Source organism: Nomia melanderi, chromosome 4 (assembly GCF_051020985.1).
Source record: "Nomia melanderi isolate GNS246 chromosome 4, iyNomMela1, whole genome shotgun sequence".
Classification (NCBI taxonomy): domain Eukaryota; kingdom Metazoa; phylum Arthropoda; class Insecta; order Hymenoptera; family Halictidae; genus Nomia; species Nomia melanderi.
This window is the reverse complement of record NC_135002.1, coordinates 254,884-275,186: the sequence shown is the minus strand read 5'-3', so window position 1 is coordinate 275,186 and position 20,303 is coordinate 254,884. Positions and strand designations below refer to the sequence as shown.

At 43.6% G+C, this 20,303-nt stretch overlaps 3 protein-coding genes across 9 annotated transcripts; 1 reads left to right on the top strand and 2 right to left on the bottom strand.

Annotated features, from left to right (window-relative positions):
* Positions 1 to 90: 90 nt before the first annotated feature.
* On the bottom strand, positions 91 to 7,492 carry mop (tyrosine-protein phosphatase non-receptor type protein myopic). 4 transcript variants are annotated; one of them, XM_076366458.1, is made up of 15 exons: positions 7,060 to 7,486; positions 6,653 to 6,855; positions 6,260 to 6,582; positions 6,046 to 6,158; positions 5,594 to 5,976; positions 5,170 to 5,517; positions 4,862 to 5,085; positions 4,543 to 4,778; positions 2,314 to 4,474; positions 1,707 to 2,230; positions 1,349 to 1,627; positions 1,085 to 1,269; positions 683 to 981; positions 452 to 598; positions 93 to 378 (listed from the first exon to the last, which is right to left on the bottom strand). In XM_076366458.1, exons 1-15 carry the CDS (start codon positions 7,144 to 7,146, stop codon positions 251 to 253), a joined length of 5,640 nt encoding a protein of 1,879 aa, XP_076222573.1. In that variant the 5' UTR covers positions 7,147 to 7,486; the 3' UTR covers positions 93 to 250. The 4 variants fall into 4 exon arrangements, with proteins under 4 accessions (XP_031849254.2, XP_031849256.1, XP_076222573.1 ...); XM_031993394.2 differs by having other exon boundaries at positions 91 to 378; positions 683 to 966; positions 4,862 to 5,517; positions 7,060 to 7,492; XM_076366457.1 differs by having other exon boundaries at positions 4,862 to 5,517; positions 7,060 to 7,488.
* A 418-nt stretch (positions 7,493 to 7,910) lies between these two features.
* Positions 7,911 to 12,798, top strand: Pitslre (cyclin dependent kinase 11B pitslre). 4 transcript variants are annotated; one of them, XM_031993380.2, is made up of 9 exons: positions 7,911 to 8,132; positions 8,251 to 8,328; positions 8,612 to 8,975; positions 9,034 to 9,729; positions 9,791 to 10,107; positions 10,191 to 10,517; positions 10,585 to 10,849; positions 10,944 to 11,174; positions 11,263 to 12,798. In XM_031993380.2, exons 2-9 carry the CDS (start codon positions 8,319 to 8,321, stop codon positions 11,555 to 11,557), a joined length of 2,505 nt encoding a protein of 834 aa, XP_031849240.1. In that variant the 5' UTR covers positions 7,911 to 8,132; positions 8,251 to 8,318; the 3' UTR covers positions 11,558 to 12,798. The 4 variants fall into 4 exon arrangements, with proteins under 4 accessions (XP_031849240.1, XP_031849238.1, XP_031849237.1 ...); XM_031993378.2 differs by having other exon boundaries at positions 8,604 to 8,975; positions 11,263 to 12,796; XM_031993377.2 differs by having other exon boundaries at positions 7,911 to 8,328; positions 8,604 to 8,975; positions 11,263 to 12,796.
* Positions 11,917 to 12,553, bottom strand: Pdf (Pigment-dispersing factor). Its single transcript, XM_031993381.2, has 3 exons — positions 12,496 to 12,553; positions 12,214 to 12,354; positions 11,917 to 12,141 (listed from the first exon to the last, which is right to left on the bottom strand). Exons 2-3 carry the CDS (start codon positions 12,340 to 12,342, stop codon positions 12,016 to 12,018), a joined length of 255 nt encoding a protein of 84 aa, XP_031849241.1. The 5' UTR covers positions 12,343 to 12,354; positions 12,496 to 12,553; the 3' UTR covers positions 11,917 to 12,015.
* Positions 12,799 to 20,303: the final 7,505 nt, after the last annotated feature.

The following is a 20,303-nucleotide window of genomic DNA, read 5'->3' as shown; positions in this document are numbered from 1 at the left end:
CCGATTCTTAAGGACTAAGAAATGAATGAACAATACATGTCTTTTTTTCCAGAAGTGTAATTCATTTGTACTAATATGAATTGCGTTTTGTTTATACAATTGTCTCGATACCGTTGTTTTCCATTAACACTAGCAATGTTAATTTAAGAAATACGGGAATGGAAACATTTATTTAAATAATAGATTTATTAATTAATTAATTAATTAATTAATTAATGCATAATAAAACTTCACTTCCAATTATAATTGTTTATCTTCTAATGGACCATAAAGGATCTAATTGATTCAAAGGGTCTATGGTTGCTTCTTTACCTTTTTCTTGGATGGATGTCGAGTTTGAAGATCCTGTACCACTGTTTTGCGAAGGTTTTTGCCGATCTGAAAGCACGATCAATATAGTGTTACATTGTTTTCGATTTACATGTCATAGATGACATATAAATACGCAAACCTTGTTCAGTGTCTGAACGTTGAGCATTAATGCCGAGGCTCTGAAGAAAATCATCGGAAGGGTGCATTTTTCTAGAAATTTTATCCTTGTTTCCTTTGAATCCTTCAAAGTTTTCAAATGTTGAACGGGTAGATGATAAAATGCCACCTAATGTTTCAAAGATACAAGTAAACTTTAAAGTCAGCGAACTGAACGTTTTGCGTATGGTTGAAACGACGATGCAGGTCTTACGTTTCATTAAGATATCTTGAGCGTGGTATAACACTAGCTGATACGCAAATAATAAAGACTCCTTATTTACAATTTGTTTGCGACACTTGAGAAGGCCTTTGAATAGAAGAGGTACATCGACTATTCCACATCCAGCGCGTATATGATACACTGTTGCTGCTGCGACCAAAAATAAGCTGTTCAACGATCCTCCATCCAGGCAGTGAACGACAATTGGTTTCGAGCTACGTCGTAGTGCTTGTTCTGTCATTACGTCCGTTGAAAATGTAAGCAACGCACCTGGACTACTAGGGAAACCACTGTGAGAAGCAAGATATTACGTGAATCACAATATTTGTATAATAATATAAAGAAAAATCCTACGTATACGTATATCGGTGTAACTTATTTGCGACCACTCACTTGGAAGGCCATGTCAGGAATTGCATATGCACAACAGTCTTTTCTGATTTTTTCTTAACATTATATACAGACATAACCCTCTGGATGTAGGATACGTGATTCACCCTCTTTTTCAACGAAATCGTGAAGTTACCAATATTTAAAATGTCTTCCTCGTTTATAGGCCAGTATATTTCACCATTTAACTGAGAATAAAATAAGAAACAGTTACTACGAGTAATCTTGCCTTGAACATTTTCCTGGGTTATGGAACACTTAGTTTACCTGCGCATCCGTTGCCAGACATGCAATTATTTCACATTCCTGCTCCCATATCATTACCCAAAATACTTCTGTCTTATCTGCTAATGGAGTCTGAGTAATAATGAACGACGTTGGTATCCATTGCGTGATTTCCATTACATGGGAAGCATTGATATAATTTGGAACGTCGGTTGATAAAATTTGAACCCTGGCCGCATCATACGGAATACAATCCATTACTCTGTTCTCCGAGGAATGAGCGAGCGCCACGGTACACGATTGCTTTCCACTTTCTCTTTCCTAAAATTAAACGAGTTCATTTAACAACGTCGAAGATAATATACTTTATACCGCGAAAAAGTGGTATAAACAACGTTACTTCGAACTCTTGAATTTCCTTCCATTTTATGTCAAGATTGGTCGCTCCGCTTAACGTTTTAACAAGCAGACTGTCTATAAATTTCTCATATTTTTCAACTTCGCTAATGAATTTTTGTAGAGCCACTGGATCTCCCAAGGGATCCTTTTTCGGTTGCACGTCGTTGTACCACGTATCCCAGACTATTTGTAAATTTTCATTTTCCACTTTGTCCTCGTTATTGGTAGTTTGAGCATTGACTTGCTCGCCATCGGCTTTTTGTTCCTTTTTGCTTTCGACGTCAGAAGTGCTTACTACAGGCTCGTCTTGCGTCAGAGTTTTATTCAGGGGCCGTATTTCTGGTACTAGGGGTGCATGATTTATAGTAATGTCGAGATCAGACAACAAATCCACGTTTGATTTTTCCGATGACTTTGTGGTAGACTTTGTAGGATTCGCGCTGGTTGTAGTGTTCGTTCCATTGTTAACAGCTTGCATATACGTCTGGTTGTAATTGGAATGGTTTTCATTCTTGACAGTGGTCGCTAAAAGATAAAAGAATGGAAGATTTAAAAGCGAGAATACTTGTTTCTTTAAAGCTCCGACGAACGTTCGGCGCCGAGATTACCTTGACTTTGAACTTGAAGACCGTACTGTGTAGTGTAATAAATATCGGCTGTTCCTTGCGGTTGATACGGCTGTCCGGAATACTGAGAAGACGGTGTTTGACTTACCACAGCATTATTGCTAGCATTCGTATAGGTCGAGTTGCTCTCTTGAGCCAGGTAAACATTGCTATTTTTAACAGTCGTCTGCAGCGCCAACTCAGAAGGTTGTTGTTGTTGTGCCTGAACAACAGCTTGCGTACTTTGAAGATTGATCGAATTGTATTCGTAACACTGACTAGTAGGATTATACACGTATGCCATTTGCCCTTTGTAGGGCTCTGTCACTGCATTCGTCATTTGATTACTTTGCATATAATTGTATCCTTGATTATAAGGATGCGAATAACTAGCGTATCCAGAATAATGGGACTGTTGTGGATATTGATACATTTGCGAGTAATTCTGGATGTTCATCGATTTTGCGTGACTTTGAATTATTTCCGTAGTATTGGGGCAATTTGAGAATGTGTACGTGTTACAGGTATCCGAAGGCAGCATTGTTTGTGGGTACGAAACACCAGTGTTCTGTTGTAAACTATGATAAGTGCTAGGGTAACTTAAAGCAGTGTTGTTGATCGATACTTGCGTCCCATATGAGTATGTTTTGTTCGTATAAATTGGTTTCCCCTGTTCTCGATACTGCGAGACAGCGGTGCTATGTAAATTTGAAGTATTCATCTCGTTTCCTGTAACGGTCAGGGACGTGGTAGGATTAACCGACTGTGGAATGTTTGTATTCATGTACTGCGACGGTATGTAAGACGAAGAGGCAGCGATATTAGCTGTTCCAGGTGTGCTTTGGGTGGACGCGATTTGCTGAGCATGTGGATCCGTTTGGTTATAGTATGCTGCACCGCTGTAATCTTGAGAAGATAGAATTTCATTCTGACTGATTTGCGGCAGAACATAATTTTGCATCTGAGAATTATCCGCGGGCAAGACATGGTGACTTCTAATGGTTCCAGCGGATTCTTGAGAAACAAGTGTCTGTTGAGGCTCGGTTACGTATTGCTGTCGTTGCTGATCCGGTGCGATGTAAAGACTCGGATGCACGTTAACAGGATTGCCAACCGTAGTCGACGTCGGTACAGAGGTCTGCGCAACCACCGACACTTGAGAAGATACATTTCGAATTTCCGGTTTAACTGCGTTATCGGTCTTATCGAGGACTGGGGCGTACTGCTGCGCGACATTATACCCAGTGTAACCTGCTACAGGTTGATAAGCCTCGTATTGCATCGCGTTTGAAGGGAGATTGTACTGTAGCTGCGAATTAGTAGGATATTTGTGTTGTCCATCCAAAACTGCCGAGAATTGTCCATTAGACGCGAAAGAGTTTGTCGGATAATGTGCAGTGGTATTCGTTATGCTCGTTGTTGTACCAGCTGGAGGTATTTGCGGATAGGTATCCGCGGTGTCCGTGTTGTTTATCTGCGCGTAGCTTTGACCCGAACTATGGTTTACCGTAGGATTTTCGCTATACGAAATCGTGTCGTAGGTGTATGGTAAATTAGATTTGTAGTCTGTGTATGGTGTAGGATAATACTGTTGCATAGCCTGCGCAGATGCGGCTGCATCCGGCACTGGTATTCCAGCGGAATGAATTATACTTTTGTCCACCGCGTCGTTCAGATATGCTTTCGCTGTCGCGTCCGATGGAAATGGCCTAGCCTGACCTTTGTACGTATTGTAATATTGACTCTGAACATTCTCCGCTTTGTTGTTCAAATAATATTTCAATTTCAGACCGCTACCAGACCGAACGGTGCTCTGATCGTAAGCGGTAGTTGTCATCGGGTCGACTTTTTCTTGAGAACTCTTGTTATCCTGAGCAAGAATGTGCTCCCGTTCCTCCTCTTGTACCTTACAAGTGCTCTTCACTCGTTGAAGTAATTTCGAGACATTTATTTCTAGTTTCCTATAAAATTCGAGACCTTTGCTGGATTTTCCTAGCAAATCTTCGTAAGCGTCGTAAGATGCGATCAGAGAAGACACCATATGTTCTCGGCGTTTCAGTATTTCCTCGACTCCTTTTCGCACATTGGCGGTTTGAGCGTATGCGTCGGTCAAAGCCGCTAGAATATTGTCCTGCGCGCTAAGATTTTGCTCTATCAATGACACCTGCAACAACGAGTCCGGTAAAAACAGTTCATAATAGGTACGTTCCGTTACTGAACACGAATACTAACCAAACTTTGATGTTTACTAAGTTGATCCGTAAATAAACGATCCAGAGGTCCGGAATCGGATGTGGCGGTAACTAATAGACGCGTTAAATCATCCTGTGCTATAGAGTCGCGCAGTTTCGTGTGCAATTCGTTTCTCTGTCGACGCATCTCGTCCACTTTATTTAAAATGTGTTTTAACTCCTTCGTGTGCATTCGTTCCAGTTCAATAGCAGTATGCGATTTCTCATTATTTTGTTCTACAAACGAGAAATACGAAGAGATGTATGAAAAAACCTTTTAATTTGTTTACGAAAGCAGTTTATAGGGAACTATAATGCACCTGAAAGGTATGCGCTTGGCGACGGAATGTGAGCGATAAGCTCTGCAAGTGGTTGAGCAAGTATTTTCAAATTTTTCACATGCATTGTTATCGCTTTATGCAGAGCATGGTTACTCTCCGATGCTTTATTGTGAGCTTCTTCGTATTTTTTAGCCTCTCTGGTTAAATCAGTCGCTACGATAGACGGTGGTCTCTTCCCGACCGCGTCCTGATACTGTTTCTCTCTGCGAAAAAATGGAAATATCAATGAATCGGTTGTTCGCGCGAAAAACATCATTAAATTGATCTCTAAACAATGAAATTCCAACTTCATTTCTTCATCAAGAAGAAGCTTATTAATTTCTTTTAATATCTTCTCCACGTCTTGACTGGTGTTGGATAATTTCCCCATGATATCCACTAAATCTTGGATGACGTGCTGTTTCGCGTTCAGTGCTGCACATCTTTCAACCAGTTCATCGGGAAGAGGCAAGCGTTCCCATTCTGTAGTTTGAAGATCAGGGTCCCATAAACTCATGTGTTCCAATTTTAAAGATGTCAAGTAGGTGTTCAATTGCTGATCTTTATCCTCGATTTTTCCACCGACAGACCGTAATATCTTTGCTTTTTCCTCCGAGTATAAAGAGCTCGCTTCGTGAACTTTCATCGGTACTAGTCTACATCATATATTCAGATGTAAATAATATAATTGAAATAACCGTTGCAATCGCTTTGAGTTAGCGTAAAGTGTACCTCGCAAATATGTCGGGACCCGAAACTTCAGGATCGTTTATACTAAATGATATTCCTTTAACTAACGAGGCACCTTTTACTGTGGGCAAAGTTTCCTTTTCAGGTACTTCCTCGTGGTATATAAATTCATTTTCATTTTTAGCTGCTTTCCGTTTCCCTTCTATCACGTCGTTCGTAAACGTAAGTGCTTCTTCTATAAGTGTTTTCTCTTGAGTCTTCGCGTTGGCATAAATCGACTGTGCTTCGTTTAACGCAGCTAACGCCGCGTTATAAAATGCCACCCTTTCCCCCATTTTTCTCTGTTCCTCCGCTGCTAGACCTTGATATAAATGCGTAACTGCCAAGTGGTAGGCCTTTTTAAACTTTACATACCGTTTCCAGCTCTGAAACAACAACCTGTTAAGCTTTTTGCACGCTGTGACGCGAAAAGAATATTCTTGGATTAACCGTACCTTATATATTTTGGTACCAACTGTGTCCGATATAGTTCCATCCTCGCTTCCACCTTGTTTAAGCGTGGTTAGCGCCAGAGTGCAGTAATCCACTATTTGTCTTGCGACCTTTGCTGCATGATACATATGTCTTGTAGAATGATACACAAGAGCAGACAATTAAAGCCACAAAATATGATCATACCTGTACAATTTTTAATTGTATAATACATACCTACAATTGTGGGTTTGCGATTATCAAGCATACTCTTTTCTAATATACATTCCTGTGCCTGGGCCAAACAAAGCTGATGCATAAATGTCATCAATTCTGGAGCTAAATCTACACCGGATGGCTGTGGATAACTGTTCTTCAAATGTTCGAATGCCCATGCTGCGCACTGAAAATGAGCACAGGCCATTCTCATACCATCGGCTGATATTCTCTCCGTACGTGCACCCAATTGAGTGTGCATCGAACCAATATTATATAATATTGAAATTATTTCAAAGCGAATATTCGCCAATGAACAGACCATATTCGCGTATGTATCTCTCCTATATAATTATACAGAAGTTTAAATGATTAACTGCAAAAATATTTTTCTATTAAACGTATAGTTTTTACCATGTAAATGTGACTGCTGCTGCACCATCTTTTCCCATTGGAAATCTGCTTTGAAGAAAATGTAATTGACAATAATATTTTTTCAATAACAAGCAACCAGTCATATCGATTAGCGGTCGCGTTGCCATTGCTCGTAAACTTTCCAACTGATGTATTTCATTCGAGTAAGATTCTGGATCCTCGTTATAAAAATCACGAATGTACTAGATGGAAAAAAAAAACACGAAAGCATTTACTATTTCATTCGCTTTTGTGCGTATAACCGGCGAAGTTAATATGGATTTGCATCGTTGTATCGTAAAAAAGCTTCGAGTAGCGTTTTAATGTTGCGAATAATAAAAAATGCAAGGAAATTTCAATATACCGTTCACCGATATATTGTGATACTTTCAAAATGTCATTAGCACCTGCTTTAGCTTTGGTCCAAACGTAGTTGTTTCCGGGCTAACTTTTAATTGAAACGATATCATCGGCAACCTCGGTACTGCTTCCATCGTGAATTACTCCTTGAATTGTTACCTCTTCTAAGTGTTTAGAAATTGACAGTTGATCATCTGTCAAACTCGCAGAAATCGGATTTGTTCGTAGAACATAGTTCTCGCTGTCACGTATTTCTGACGGATGATTGTGCCGCCTGTGGGCCAATTCTCATGTGTAAAACATCTATTATACTTTTATCATGGGTTACGTAACAGTTCGATTTTTAATCACATTTCTACGTTCTACGTAACATTGTAATATGTTATTTTACAATTAATTAAACATTGTAAACGTACTATGAGTAATTTCTGGTTCAAAGTTCGCAAATAAAAAAAGTTACCTCTTTGGAAACTGGCCGTATAAAATCGCACTTTATTATTATTATTATTATTATTATTATTATTATTATTATTATTATTATTATTATTATTATTATATTACATCATTTCTTTAACAAAACAGTAACGTGGCGTACAGTCGTAGCGAACCATTTAAATTCACAATGTTCTTTGTACAAAGCGAATTCTTACGATTTACGTTTGATAACTCAGAGGTGTCTAGTAACTGGCTAGTAATTCTTAATTACAATTTTAACTTTTTTAAAGAAAACAAAGGTGATAGACTTTCGACAAAGATGTAAGAGATGCTGGAACATCGAATAATTCCCGTTTCTATCTTTCTTTATCTTGTTATTATATTATATTTTTCCAAAATATAGTTTATTTTATAAAATAACCAGCTAGAGAGATATTATTTCCTGTTTTCATGACAACAGGCATCCGATTGGATAATTGAATTTCCAATGGCTGCTACTGCTGTGCGACAGATAGAGAAACCGAAAAATGAGTGAAACGTGATATTTTTATTTAATCTTCTTCCTTCTGTCCTTGTGAATAAAACGTCAAGAATAAATGTAAGAGTGTGAATAAAAGGAACCTGAAGAAAAAGCGGTCTCGCGGTTGTCGTGGTTATAATGATCGAAGTCGATCTCACTCATGAGGTATAATCTATTATCGTGAACGTACCGAATGTTTACGCTTCCCTGTTCTTTGATAATTATGCACAGAGGTTTATGAATCAAAAGTGAATACATTTGTTCGTAACATGTCCGAAAACAGGCTTAACATGGATATCGATAACCAAAGCGAAGATGGAGAGATAAAGAAAAGTCCTTCAAAAGACATGGATGACTTTAGGTAATGCGCGATTTTCATTGCTAACCTTAATCTTAGTATAATCAAGCTCCAAATACATAATATATTCGTCAACCTTATTATATTTATTTTCTTATGATTTTCGCAATCTTATATCTACAACACACTTTTCAATATTTCACTTCTTTTCCTTTTCTTCTTCTTAATATTAACCGAGCCATGACTCGTTCGTTCATATTTATTTCTTTTGTGTTTATAATAATATAATTTACATTATTGTGTAATCATTAGTGGTTTTGAGAAAAGTATACTTGAAGTTTTTCAGAGGAGGATGGAGGAGATACAGCAGATTCTTTGGATATAAAACCGCCACAGGCTATCGTAAGGCATCACAAATCTAACTCCTCTAGAAGAAGAGATAAGCACGGGGATAGGAGGGATCGTAGGGAAGAGAAAGAACGAAAGTCTAGGCATCACGATCGCGGGGAGGATAGACATAGAGATAAACATAGACATCGTAGACACGGCGTAGATTTGTTAGAAAGATCGGAACGTTCGGAGGGATCCAAAAGGGATAGAGAACGATTAGAGAGACTCGAGAGATTAGAGAGTCATAGGGAGAGGGAATCGAGGCATGATAGGAAAGAGAGGAGTACAGGTGATCGAGTTTTAGAGGATTTAAGAGAAAGGTGCGACGCACAAAATACGTATGAAACACGATAAACCATTATTCTGTTCTGTATCAAGGTGTCTGATTTACAGGTTGCTCGACAAGAGAAGAGAGAGGCGGGAAGATTCTAGGGACATTAGGGATTACAAGGGGGATACTCGACGCGACATTCGTATAGACGATTCCCGGGAATTGCATTCTCGTGAACGCAGAGAGATACGAATAGAGGACGTAAGGGAGCGCCGTGATATTCGCACTATCACGGATGACGTTCGGGAACGTCGTGAAATTCGCATGGAGGAGCACAGGCACATGAGAGTGATAGAGGAGCAGTATTCCGAAAATGAACTTTTGGAACGGACCGAGAGAAGCGAGAAGCGACACAAGAGATCCCACAAACACGATCGACTTCGCGACAGGGACAGGGAAAAGGTAGAAAGGGAGAAGGAGCACAGGGAGAAGCAGTTGCGCGAAGCGATGGAAATCGTCTCCGAAGAACCCGATGAAATGGAGATGAATGAAATCCCGATACCGCCCAAGGATCCCAAAGAAATGACCGAGCAAGAGCTCAGGAAGGAAAGACTGTTGGAAGCCGACAGGGAAATGGCTAGAAGAAAAGAGGTCTCTAGAATGGAATTGGAAGCGCGACGAATGAAAAGGGGGGAGAAACGACCTTTGAGTCCCGATAATAATCAAGATCCCTCCGTTGTCGAATTGTCGGATGAAAGTCCAAGTCCAGTTCATTCGGATGAAGTTCGTTCCAAGTCGGTGGAGTAAGTTGATTTATCTCTAGGATGAAATTCAGCGGAACAGAGTTTGATCTTTCGATTACAGGTCCAGGCACTCGTCCGACGGGCAAAGGAGTATTCGCGAACGGTCATCGGAGAGACATTCTTCCGATTCGTCCGAATCGAGTAGCGAAGACGACGACGAGTCCAACGACTCGAATAAAGGTTCGAACGCCGATTCGAATGACGGTTCCGATTACAATAATCCGAGTCCTCTGTCCGTTGACCGGCTAGCCAAGTCCGATCATTCCGACGGAGAATCACCTGGACACGTGGACTCTAACGGCGCGTCGAAAACCGTCGAGGAAGAGGAGAAAAAGGAGGAAGAGCCCGAATTACCTCCCTATTTGCCAGCGATTCAAGGTAATCGAACGAGCAGCTGCCGATCTGCATTTGTTCGGTATGCTTCCAAGTGTGCGCGCGATAAACCTTTCATCGCAATGTAGGTTGCAGAAGCGTCGAGGAATTCCAATGTCTGAACCGAATCGAGGAGGGTACATACGGCGTGGTGTACAGAGCTCGCGACAAACGCACGGACGAGATCGTTGCTCTGAAGCGTTTGAAGATGGAGAAAGAGAAAGAAGGGTTCCCAATCACCAGTCTCAGGGAGATAAATACTCTGTTGAAAGCACAGCATCCGAATATCGTGACTGTCCGAGAAATAGTCGTCGGTAGTAACATGGATAAAATATTCATAGTGATGGATTATGTGGAGCACGATTTAAAGTCGCTAATGGAAACAATGAAACAGAAGAAGCAGGTGTTCATACCAGGTTCGTCCTATTCAACGACTCGGCGACAAGTCGGAGCAGCAGTGCAGAGGAATGCTTTTGTTCGCAGGAGAAGTCAAGTGCCTTATGCAGCAATTGTTGAGAGCAGTCGCGCACTTGCACGACAATTGGATACTTCATCGAGACTTGAAAACATCGAATTTGCTGTTGAGTCATCGAGGCATCTTGAAGGTTGGTGATTTTGGTTTAGCCCGAGAGTACGGTTCACCGTTGAGACAATATACTCCGATCGTCGTAACGCTTTGGTACAGAGCTCCCGAATTGCTTCTGAGCGGAAAGGAATACAGTACACCCGTCGACATGTGGTCTGTGGGGTACGCATATAAAAGTGAAACTGAATAATAGTATTGAGCGAACTGTTCCCAACACCGATAATACTACTACTGACAAAGCAACGTCTTCTTTCAGATGTATCTTCGCGGAATTACTAAGAATGGAAGCGCTGTTTCCAGGCAAATCCGAGATCGACCAGTTAAACAGAATATTCAAAGAACTGGGTACGCCGAACGATCGAATATGGCCAGGGTACAGTAAGCTGCCGATGGTGCAGAAGATCCCGTTTGCTCATTACCCTGTAAACAACTTGAGGCAGCGTTTTAGTTTGTCACTGTCCGACTTGGGCATTGAATTGTTGAACAAGTATGATTACTTCGTTGTTTCGCTGTTTTGTCGTTCGATGGAAATAAACGTACAAACGTTTCGTTTCACTGTGGCAACGTATTTCCAGGTTTCTCACGTACGACCCTCAGCAACGAATAACGGCGGAAGATGCGCTGAAGCATGGCTACTTCACGGAAGCTCCTTTGCCGATCGATCCGCAAATGTTCCCAACGTGGCCGGCAAAGTCCGAGCTTGGAGTTAGGACGGCGAATGCTTCCCCCAAGCCACCGAGCGGTGGCAAAGAGTACAAACAATTGGGCGACGGCGACGAAGCCGATTTAAGTAATTCCGGTTTCCACATGGGTCTCATGGAAGGTGGAAGACAACCACCCGTTGGCGGTGGTTTCCACTTGAAGTTTTAGTTCTCCGCAAGTTCTATCAGTGAAACAAAACACTATCTTCTTTTTTACGGCGAATAAACTTTGTACGGCGACGCATCTGACGACGCATTTATATATATATATATATAACGTTTTGGTTATAACATGCGTTAAAGATGAAATATAAGGAATTAAAAGGTCTCATACATTCTACGGAGAAAGTGTATGACAATTTTATAGAAAATTCAGTTCATTGGCCGCACATTAAGATTTCACCTTCTTTCAGGCATCGCATCGTCGAAAATCGATAACACTGAAAATTCTTCGCTCCGTTCGAGCGGTATCTAGGATATCAATGACACTTGTCGCCGCAGATAGGAATTCGTGGAAGAGTACAACAGTTACCTATACTTTTACATTTATTAAGCTCAATACGTTACAAGCTCCAGAGATCTTTTTTAAAACGTACAAGACGAAGCATTGTTGTTTCACGACAATGTTTATTTTCCAGCGTTGTTGACGTTCTTCGGTAAGGCCAGGAGCGAGTTGATTAGCTCGGAGTTGCGTTTAGGATAGTAAAAACGTTGCGGCAGCAGCAAACGTCTCGCAAGCTGTAGTTCGTTGTCCTATAAATGCAATTATACAAGAAAATTGTTTTGTCCGAATGGAATGTGTCGACAGGTATTTTATCTATTTACCAGCCCTCCTCCGTAGGGTAAGTTCAGCCCCAGAATGTTTTTGTCCGTGTCCTCGAGTACTCCAAACGCCTCGTGAATAATCACCAACATAGCGACCAGCAGGACGATCGTGTGCTTCGTGGAAGTCATGTTTGCGGTGTACTGAAACATTCGATTTGCAGCCGTTAGTACTTTTTCGTTAACAAACAGTAATATGTAAATTGCTCTGTTGCCCGACTTCGTGAACGCTGCGCTTACAAGTTTTAGTCTTTCCATTATTATTTAGTTTAATTGTTCGATTACCTGTTTCTATCGGCTGAACAGTTGCAGTAGATTGGTTCCGTTGGATGTGCAAGCTGGATGTGCCTGAGCAGTATCGAAGATGCGGTACTTTTATACGCCGGTACAACGCTCGTGGGGGTTGAAATCTGCTCACGGCAGATACGCCTGCTCGCGACAGTTTTCCCTCCGAGGAAATATCGAAGAAACATCCTCTTAGATTACTTTTTTCTCGGTATTACGTAAATACCAACTATGCGAGTGATCAAAAGTATTTCCGATTGATCGGCAGTCCTTCGTTCTTCTTTTCCAAGTCAATAAATCGGCGCACGTGGATATTACGTAATTTATTACTTAATTTAAATCTTTCCACCTTATCTTTATCCTTACTTCCTTCTCCTAGTTTCCGGTTCATTTTTCCAATTTTTAGTCAGGTCATTACGATAGTTGCAAAGTTACACTTCATTATTTGATCGCGTAATTTTAGTATGCAATCGTTCGAATAATCGTCGACCTGAAAACAATCGTTTCAAATATCCTAATAAAACGCGCCATTCTCAACGGATTATTCGATCGATTTACCGATACCATCGATCGATAATTAAAGTCAACGACGAATAAGTTTTTTCTTGTATATCAGTTTCATGTAAGATGGCAATCGCGTTAACGTTAATTGCCACCGGAATCGCTGTTGGAAATGATATACTTTTATCCAATTTCCCTGTTATTTTCACTTTGTATTTGATCTTCTTTTATTCGATTCGTATACGTTTCGCGTGATTCGAGAGTATCGCCTATCGAAACGGCGGGCGGAGAAAGGCGGGAAACGCGGAGAGCCGAAGGATCGTCATTCCTACGGTTTCTCGTTGCTTATGGTACTCGCGAATACTTGGGTACGCGACATGTACGGGAACGTAAACGTTGTCCGGTTTTACGGGGCACGGCTCTTCGGTTAATGATGTGATAACAAGGAGGTATTCAATTTATGTGCGCATTCACCCCCGCAAGGTGATCGGCGACACAGCCGCGCCGTGTTTACGATTCTTTACGATTGTTTACAATGTCCTTTGCCTTGCGTCGCGCTCGTTAACGAATCCTCGGTGGATTTCTCGTTATCCGGTAGCGTCGACTGAATTCGTTATTCGAGTCGTTTCCAACGATCAAAGGAAAACTCTGGGCCGAACGCGGACCGTGTGTCATGTCGGTAGTCGGCAACCGATATGCGTCGTCCATCGGTACGATTCCGGCTAACCTTTCTTTCAGGGGACCCGGCTGCGTCGTACGAGAACCGAAAAAAACACAACGATGCCGAAAAAGAGGAGAATGACATCATTTTCGTGAGAAATCATGCTAACGACGGAATAAGAAGTTGAAAGGATGGATCGTCGACGATCGAACATATCTACGCTATGATGCACGCTCGCGTTAAGTACCCATGCGTATATCTATTACCACGTGCGTACACAAGTATGCATGCGAATATTCACCCATTTTATCCTACGAGTCTAATTTCTTGGAATCTCGAGAAAATTGGAAAATGGTTTTTCCTTATTGGAAACATCTTCCAAGGAAACATTTATCTAACCCTTTGCACTCGAGAGGTGACTTTCACTCGTCATTTGGTTTCGTACAGTAAAACTATGAAATTTGATATTTCGTATTGTATTTCCTATGATGCATCATTTTGAGAAATATTCAAATAAAATAGCTTCGTTCCTCGATGTACGCGTGATTTATCGTCGGCTTAGTTTCAAAAAATATCGATTTTATCTCATCGGAAAATGTTGAAATATTTCTAGTGACAAACTTCCGGGTGCAAAGGGTTAACGTTGATAAAGAATTTAAAGAATTTAAAGAATTTAAAGAATTTAAAGAATTTAAAGAATTTAAAGAATTTGTAATAAATGAATAAATAAATAAATAATGTTTATTAAAGATTAATCGAATCAGATTTATTTAAAACGAAGCAGGATGGAACGGATAAATTGATTGTTTACTCGATGGTATTATTATCGGTGTTGCCATTATTATTTATTCGCGACGCGAGAAAAATTGTCTGCAAAGGTTCCCGCATTTTCTCGAGCGAGTCCGTTTCGAATAAACGGGACGGCGATGTTCAGGATCCCATCCTGCAGCCGAGGGAAGGAAAAGAAAAATCCGACGGAAGTCAGGGACCCGTTCCATCGAGAAGTTTGAGGGTCGATCGTACTGTACCAGGTATATGTCCAGGAACCAGTAGATTCCTAAAAATAAGACACTTTAGGGAATGCCGATGATTCGCCTTGAACTTGCGAACGGTCGATTTATTGACTTGTTTCCACTTTGCAGACAAAAGGAACAGAAAAAGAGGAAGAAGAAGGAGAAGAAGGAGACGAAGGAGAAGAAGAAGAAGAAGAAGAACAAGAAGAACAAGAAGAACAAGCGTTTGAGGAAAGCTTTTTAGATAATAACGCCAGTTGAAATCCTTACGTGTTTCAAAACGTAAGTATACACAACGAACATGAGCAATTTAGCGTACACATTGAAAGCGGTTACGTCACTGATACGCGACTTCTAACAACGTAACCAGCCTTTCTTCGTATACCAGAATATTTAATACCACGATATTTTCCACTGCAACTATCCATTATTTTTTGTCGAAATATCAATGGTATTTTGTTCAACCGACAAGAGGCAATATCTCGCGCAACTCCAGAGACAGAACTATTTCATTAGAATGCTCTACTCGTCGCCTCGTCGTTTTTAAACACGAATTCGAAGCTTCGTCATTTTTCTACGTCGAATCAAATGGCGACCGAAGGCCGTCCTTTCGACTGGAACGGGTCGATTGTCGAATATGACTCGGGTTATAAAGGTATCGGGCTACGTATCGCGTGCCATCGAAGAAGAAGTCTTTTTCGATCGAGAGACAGGAGATAGAGAGACGGAATTCGGCTGGCGACAACAGGATGTCAGACCAGCCGGCGGGTATTCAAATCTAAACGCGATTAATTGCTTTTTTTCTGTTCGTTCCCCGAATTGGCGCGAGCGGGAGATCCAGTTCGTCGGACAGGCTCCTCTCGAAGGGACGGGACGGGACGGGGCGGGACGGATTATCGACGACATGGTCTTCCAAGTTCATTGGCATCGGGAAGTCAAATGTTTCGATACTGGTTGCATGAGTTGTTCCTGTACCTAGAACCTGTTAAAGCGTTTGAATAAGTACAACGGAATGCATAATCGAGCTTCTAATGGGCGCGCGTGTCCTATACCTCTACACCTGAAATATAGACCCGGTATATTACTCTTCTCAGCGGTTACAATGTTTCTCAATGAATTGTTACATTTTTTAGGATATCGTTGAACGTCGATCGTTCGCTTGAATCGAGTAAATCGAATAAAAATCAATGGTGCTCGTTGCACACGGATCAAAGGTAAAAACGAACCACCTTGCTAGCAATTTACCATTAAAGTAAATTCGAAGGAATTGAAAATTGGAAAATTTCTCGAGGCAATAATAGTAACAACGCCAACAATATAGAGAAGCGGTTAATATATTTTCTAAGAAGCTACATCTTCCAGGAAAGACGCAGCCCGGATTAGCCGAGATGATCGTTCAATACCGAGGAGGAATCTCGGACACGAGAAAGCAATTAACACGGGCCGAGCGGCAGATAATTCGGCCGGCGAAACTTCGATTCCGGGGTAACGTTTGTCGGTTAACGCGTCCGAGCACAACGCGCTCGCGGCCCGTGTTCTCCGTTTGATTTACGCGCGGTGGTACCTTGAACAGCGTGTCCCCGGGATCCTCGTGCGAGCCGACGCGAACCAATCGTCAATCGAAGTTACGATATTCGGGCACAGAGATCGAGGTAGCTTTTTTTCCATTATGTCACGCATACGTTAACCGATCCCGGTGACCGAACGTCGAGCGCTACAGGGAGAAAGAGAGAGGCGAGGAGGAGGTGTCGCTCGCATGTAAGTCGCGCCCGTGTGGGACGGTTTACATGGAAATACGTACACGCGCGTATTCGTTTTTGGCTGATGAAGACAAAGCTATCTCGAAATCGTTCCTAATTTCCGCGTTCGTTTCCAAAGAGGAACAAACCCAGCGTAATCGGTCGGCTACAGTTTATAATTACAGTTTCATTATACCATTCACGATTAGTGGTATACCATCGATAGCATCTCGTTCTAGGCGTTGAGATCGAGTCAAGGACACGCCGGTGGACCCGGTCCGCTTTTCTGCCGACTGGTTAGTGACCCGAGGCACGGGTCCCATTCCAGGGCGCCAAAGATTTCGAGTCGGCTCTGCCTCCCCTCGCGTTCGCGCGGCTCTTCTCGCCACCTCTTGATCCGCCGGTCGCTCCCTACCCGGCCTCTGTTTTATTTTCCCTTAATCCCGTCTTCCGTTCTCTCGCGCGTTCACGGAGAATATCCGGGCCTATCTTTGCCCGTGTATCGTTCCCCGTCTCTGCGTGGGTGTCTCATGAATAAATACAATCCCCTTAATTATCTAAGGTGGCACACCGAGCCGGGCCGTCGCCTCGCGTCGCGTTATTATACGCGATACGAGCCGCGGATTCGCCGGGCGAGCGGGCCTCCGGTTCTCGTAAATTCGACGCAACCCCGAGGACGCGTCCCGCGACCAGAGGACGAGGGTACGCGCGTACGCTTATCGCCGGTCCCAACAAATCACGATCTTTCATTTTTCCAGGCGAGACCCGTTCCCATCTGCCCTTGAACGCTGGCCACGAGAAATTAAAATCGGAAGGGCATCTTTGGTGCTGCACGGGACAGGAGACACGGAACCATCAGCTGTCGCGCTGCCGTCGTCCTGCTGTCGTCTCGCCAAACTGATCGTGCAGTTTATTCGAAATACTAACGCGCCGTGGAATCTTAAGTAGAGCCTTCTCGTAGAGTAAACGTTTCCAACGGGAACGAGCCTTCCGACCGCTGCGGATCTTTATGAACATTCAAGTTTTTCAGAATCTCATCGAAAAGACAGAACCACGGGGGAAGATGGTTTCTCCGGAAAATAGTATTCGAAACTCGATGCTTTAGGTATTTCGAAAGCGACGTCGACGACAGTTGCGAGATGAACTTTTAGCCTACAGAAGAGTCGCGCGACGAGTCGAAGCTCTGGAATGTTATTGTCGAGCATCGAATAGATCTGCTCCGTTGTCCAGGCGTCGTTGCTGCAGCTGGAAGGGAGAAGCCAAGCGTCCCGTAACGACTGTCCGACATTTTTGTTCTCCCTACTGTTTCAGCGTCCGATATATCCATAACGCGGCTTTATCCGCCGAAGGTTTAGCGCAACTTTAAAGAACACTCGTCCGGCAACTGGTTAAGACTACCAAGGCAAAGGCGAAGCAGTCGTACGGATCCTCCGCATAATCTATCCGGGACGTAGACGTTACGGAGATCTTCTATTTATCCTTGAGACGCGCGAGGCTCGAGCTCGGCATATTTGTTTCGAGTATAACCTCACGGTCGAGTAGGAAACGAGCGCGGATAAACAAGTATTTAATGTATGGTAACCATCGATACCCGAGGCTGCGGTAAATCATCGCGTTCATCAAAATTCTGTTTGAATAATCGTCCTTTCTTCAGGCGTGCGCCGCGACTCGCAGCACGGCGCAATCAACCGCGGCGGAATATGGGATTGCCCGTAGCGTCCTGCGAACCTGCTCGAACGCTGGCGCGAGGATCTTTCTGTCCGCCTAGGCGACGAGCACGGGCATGGAAGTGGAGATATTCGAGTAATAAAATCTAGACGACGAACAGAACGGTCCGGAGAGGCGGTGCCATCCGAGAATCGGCCGCGAAGCCATCGCCCCCGGAATTACCCCGGGATTACCCCGGGAGCGTGCGCCGAGTGCTCGGGTGCACGATCGCGTGCACGATCGCGTCTACAAAAGATCGGTTCGAAGGCGGCGTGCGTCGACACCGCGACCTCACCTCGAGGGGAATTGGTTTACGCGCATGATTCTCGTGTTTTGTTCGTGGTCAAGGTCGCGCGAGAGAGGGTCCACCGCGTAGGATGCGGGTTGAGGGGTCCGTGGCCGACGGAGTAGGTATATATGGCCGTCCTCGCACGTCCGGAATACCAGATTCATGCAAGTTGGCCATCCCCGCGAGGCGGGTGGTTGTCGCGCACTGCTCTTCGACATTCGTCTCGGTCCTTGGCCGTCCTCGGCCGCGCGAAGCGGAGGAGGAACACGAGCACACGAGGAGGAACCGAAGCCGGTGGTGGTGGAGAGTGTCCGATCGATGCCCGATCGATGCCCGGTTTCTCAATCATCGTTCAGTACAGCAGAATTCGGTGCCATTGACGCTACTACGCTCCGCTTCGCTTCGTCCCGTTTTCGTACGACGATCAGTCGGGTACTCGTGTCGCGCCACCAACGACCCGGACACGTTAGCCTGAAGAACATCCGCTTACCGATCGAGGCAAGTCTCGTTTTCTTATACCTTACCTGAGCGGTTACTTTTCCGCTTTTCGCGTTCTCGCGAGATCGCTTCCACGCCAGATTTCCGCGCGTCTCTCGAGCCGTAACAATAACGACCACGGTCGCGATAAGAGTAATTCTAGTAAACAACAACGATAGTAATATAGAGACTGCGAGGAACCAGAAACTCGTCGATAGCAACGGGAATGAGAATAGTTTGTACGGTCCTCGAGGGAGGAAAGCGAGCAAGCGGGAAGATTCGGACATTCTCGGAGGATACGTTAGCTTCGTAGAAACACCTCTGTAAAAAAAGAACGAGCATGGTCGCGATAGCCAGTAGCGTAGATTTTACTTTGCCAGTGAAACTCCACTGTCGCGTGCACATTCCTGTTTCTTCGTATCGAGCAATTTACTTTTCATTTCATTCAAATTATTTGGTATTGCTAACGGTAAGAATACGTTCAATCGTGAATATCCGTAGCTACTATTCTTCTACGAAGAGAATGACAGGTGTCAGCGCTACTCATTGGTATGTCCGCCGCGGCGCGGTCGCGGCCGCGGCCGCCAGAAACTGAGGACGAAACGACGAGGCTGTCCTTTGTCGCGTCCACCGCTTCTGCCTACGAACCGAGCATTTTTAATCGTCGAACGCCACCGGCAGGATTTAAGTAGTCCTCGAGTCTTTGTCTTCTCGGTGAATCAGCGCGCGCCGATGCGCATAAATATCGGCTCTCGGGTCCTCTTCTTCGTCAAACGCGCGGCTCCCGTGGAAAACGAGGCTCGTCGCCAAGGCTGCGCGGTCCAGGCCGCATCCGAGAAAATGAGTGGTCCGCGCCTCGTGACACACGGCAGAGGGGGAGCTTCTTCTTTTTCCATTTCTTTTCGTCTCGACGCCTTCGGTTCGCTCCAACGGCGGGAGACGATTGCTCTACCGTCGCAATATCGGATGCGCTCCATAAACACGAGATTATAATACTCGCATCGAACGCGCGTCGAAGCTCGTTTCCTTGTTTCGGGCCGAGCCGTCGCTCGACAGAGACACGGGAGTAGAGGATTTTCCGAAGGAAATGGAGAAAAGATACGGAGAATCGTCGAAGAAGCGAGTCGAAATTCGCATCGGAAATTCTTCGCTCGAAGGAACCATGAGGGTCGAGCCTCTCGCGAAGGGTTAACATTTCAATTCTCCGATAACCTCTCGAAGCACCTCGCTAATCGGAAAAGAAGGCCAATGCTCGTTTCGTTGCGATCGACTCCGTACTCCTACGCGACAGTCGCGTTCACTCGCCTCTTGGAAAACGAAGGTTTAACCCTTAGCGCTAAGGGTTGTTTTGTAATCTATCTATAACTAGTTTTTATACTATTCCTAGCGAAAATGAGGAATCCTATAACATTTCTTCGATC